This window comes from Rhea americana, unplaced genomic scaffold (assembly GCF_003343005.1).
Source record: "Rhea americana isolate MKP2758 unplaced genomic scaffold, rheAme1 scaffold_821, whole genome shotgun sequence".
Lineage (NCBI taxonomy): Eukaryota > Metazoa > Chordata > Aves > Rheiformes > Rheidae > Rhea > Rhea americana.
Window position 1 is genome coordinate 16,672 of NW_028187003.1, and position 1,706 is coordinate 18,377.

Consider the following 1,706-nt stretch of genomic DNA (forward strand, 5'->3'; position numbering starts at 1 on the left):
CCCAGGTGCACCGGGAGCTCAGCAAATGCCTGCGGCACGCATCCTGCTGCCTGCGCAGCCCCCCCGGCACCACCCTGGGCTCCCTCAAGACCTCCGCCATCCGCACCAACACCCGCTACTACACCGGCACCCAGGTACAGCCGCCGGCCGGGCACCCCCGCCAGCGGGCACCCCGGGGCGGGGGGCTGCGGGGTCCCCGGGGGCACCCGGGGGCCTTGGGCAAGGGGTCAGTGGGGGCAATGGGTGCTCCAGGGGTGATGGGTCCAGGATGGGGGTCTCTGAGGGTATTGGGGTTCCCAGGGTGGGGGTCGCTAGGGGCACTGGGAGCTCCAGGGGTGACAGGTCCCCAGGGTGGGGGTCGCTAGGGGCACTGGGAGCTCCAGGGGTGACGGGTCCCCAGGGTGGGGGTCCCTGGGGACACTGGGATCTCTAGGGGCTTGGGGATCCCACGGGTGGGGGTCCCTGCGGACACGGGGGTCTCTGGGGATATTGAGGTCTCCAGGATGGGTGTCCCTGGGGGCAATGGAGTGTCCAGGGGTGTTGAGGTCCCCAGGGTGGGTGTCCCCTGGGGGTGATGGGTCCCCAGGTGGGGACCCCTGGGGCCACAAGGGTCTCTGGGGACACTGAGGTCCCCAGGATGGGGGTCTGTGGGGCTACCAGGGTCTCTGGGGACATTGAGGGCCCCAAGGTTGGGGTCCCTGGGGACACCAGGGTCTCTGGAGATGTTGGGGTCCCCAGGGTGGGGGTCTGTGGGGCTACCAGGCTCTCTGGAGATGTTGGGCTCCCCAGGGTGGGGGTCCCTGTGGGTGGGGGGTCCCAGCCGAGCCGTCGCCCCCAGAGCCGGATCCGGAGGATGTGGAATGACACCGTGCGGAAGCAGACGGAGTCCAGCTTCATGGCGGGCGACCTGAACAGCACCCCGACCCTCAACCGAGGTGAGACCCCCGGCCCCCTGACCCCCACCCACAACCGAGGTGAGACCCCAGGACCCCCGAACCTGCTGTTGCTCACCCTCAACCGAGGTGGGACCCCTGGGACGCCCACACCCCAGGCCCCCACCCTCAACTAAGGTAACACCCTCGACCCCCTGGGTGCCCCAGACCCTCTGGACCCCCCACCCTCAACCAAGGTGGGACCCCTGGGACCCCCAAGCCCCCCAACTCCCACTCCAAACCGAGGTGAGACCCCCATGTCCTGCGACACCCCCCTTCAACCAAGGTGAGACCCCTGGGACGCTCAAACTCTCCAACCAGCACCCTCAACCGAAGGGAGACCCCCCCCAACTCCTCCACCCCCACCCTCAGCTGAGGTGGGACCCTCCAACACCCAACCCCAACCAAGGTGAGACCCCAAAGCCTCCAACCCCCACGCTGAACTGAGGTGGGACCCTGGGACCCTCCAACACCCACCTTCAGCCAAGGTTGGATCCTCTGACCCTCACCCTGAACTGAGGTGGGACTGTCCAACACCCAACCTCAACAAGGGTGGGACCCCCTGACCTCCATCTTGAACTGAGGTGGGACCACCCAACCCCAACCAAGGTGGGACCCCCAAAGCCTCCAACCCCCACCCTGAACTGAGGTGGGACCCTGAGACCCTCAACCAAGGTTGGATGCCCTGACCTCCACCCTGAACTGAGGTGGGACCCTCCAACTCCCACCCTCAACCAAGGTTGGACCCCCAAGACCCCTTGGGCCCCCCCAAGC

General features: G+C 67.7%; 1 protein-coding gene across 1 annotated transcript in view; it reads left to right on the top strand.

The window, feature by feature from the left end:
- The window catches only part of LOC146585308 (adhesion G protein-coupled receptor L1-like), a gene marked incomplete at its 3' end in the record, with an annotated part of 14,038 nt that extends 12,697 nt beyond the window's left edge, over positions 1-1,341 (top strand). The window contains exons 9-11 of the mRNA XM_085323194.1: positions 6-134; positions 839-1,022; positions 1,219-1,341. Coding sequence (XP_085179320.1) covers positions 6-134; positions 839-1,022; positions 1,219-1,341 — 436 coding nt within the window. The remainder of the gene's footprint in view (positions 1-5; positions 135-838; positions 1,023-1,218) is intronic.
- Positions 1,342-1,706: the final 365 nt, after the last annotated feature.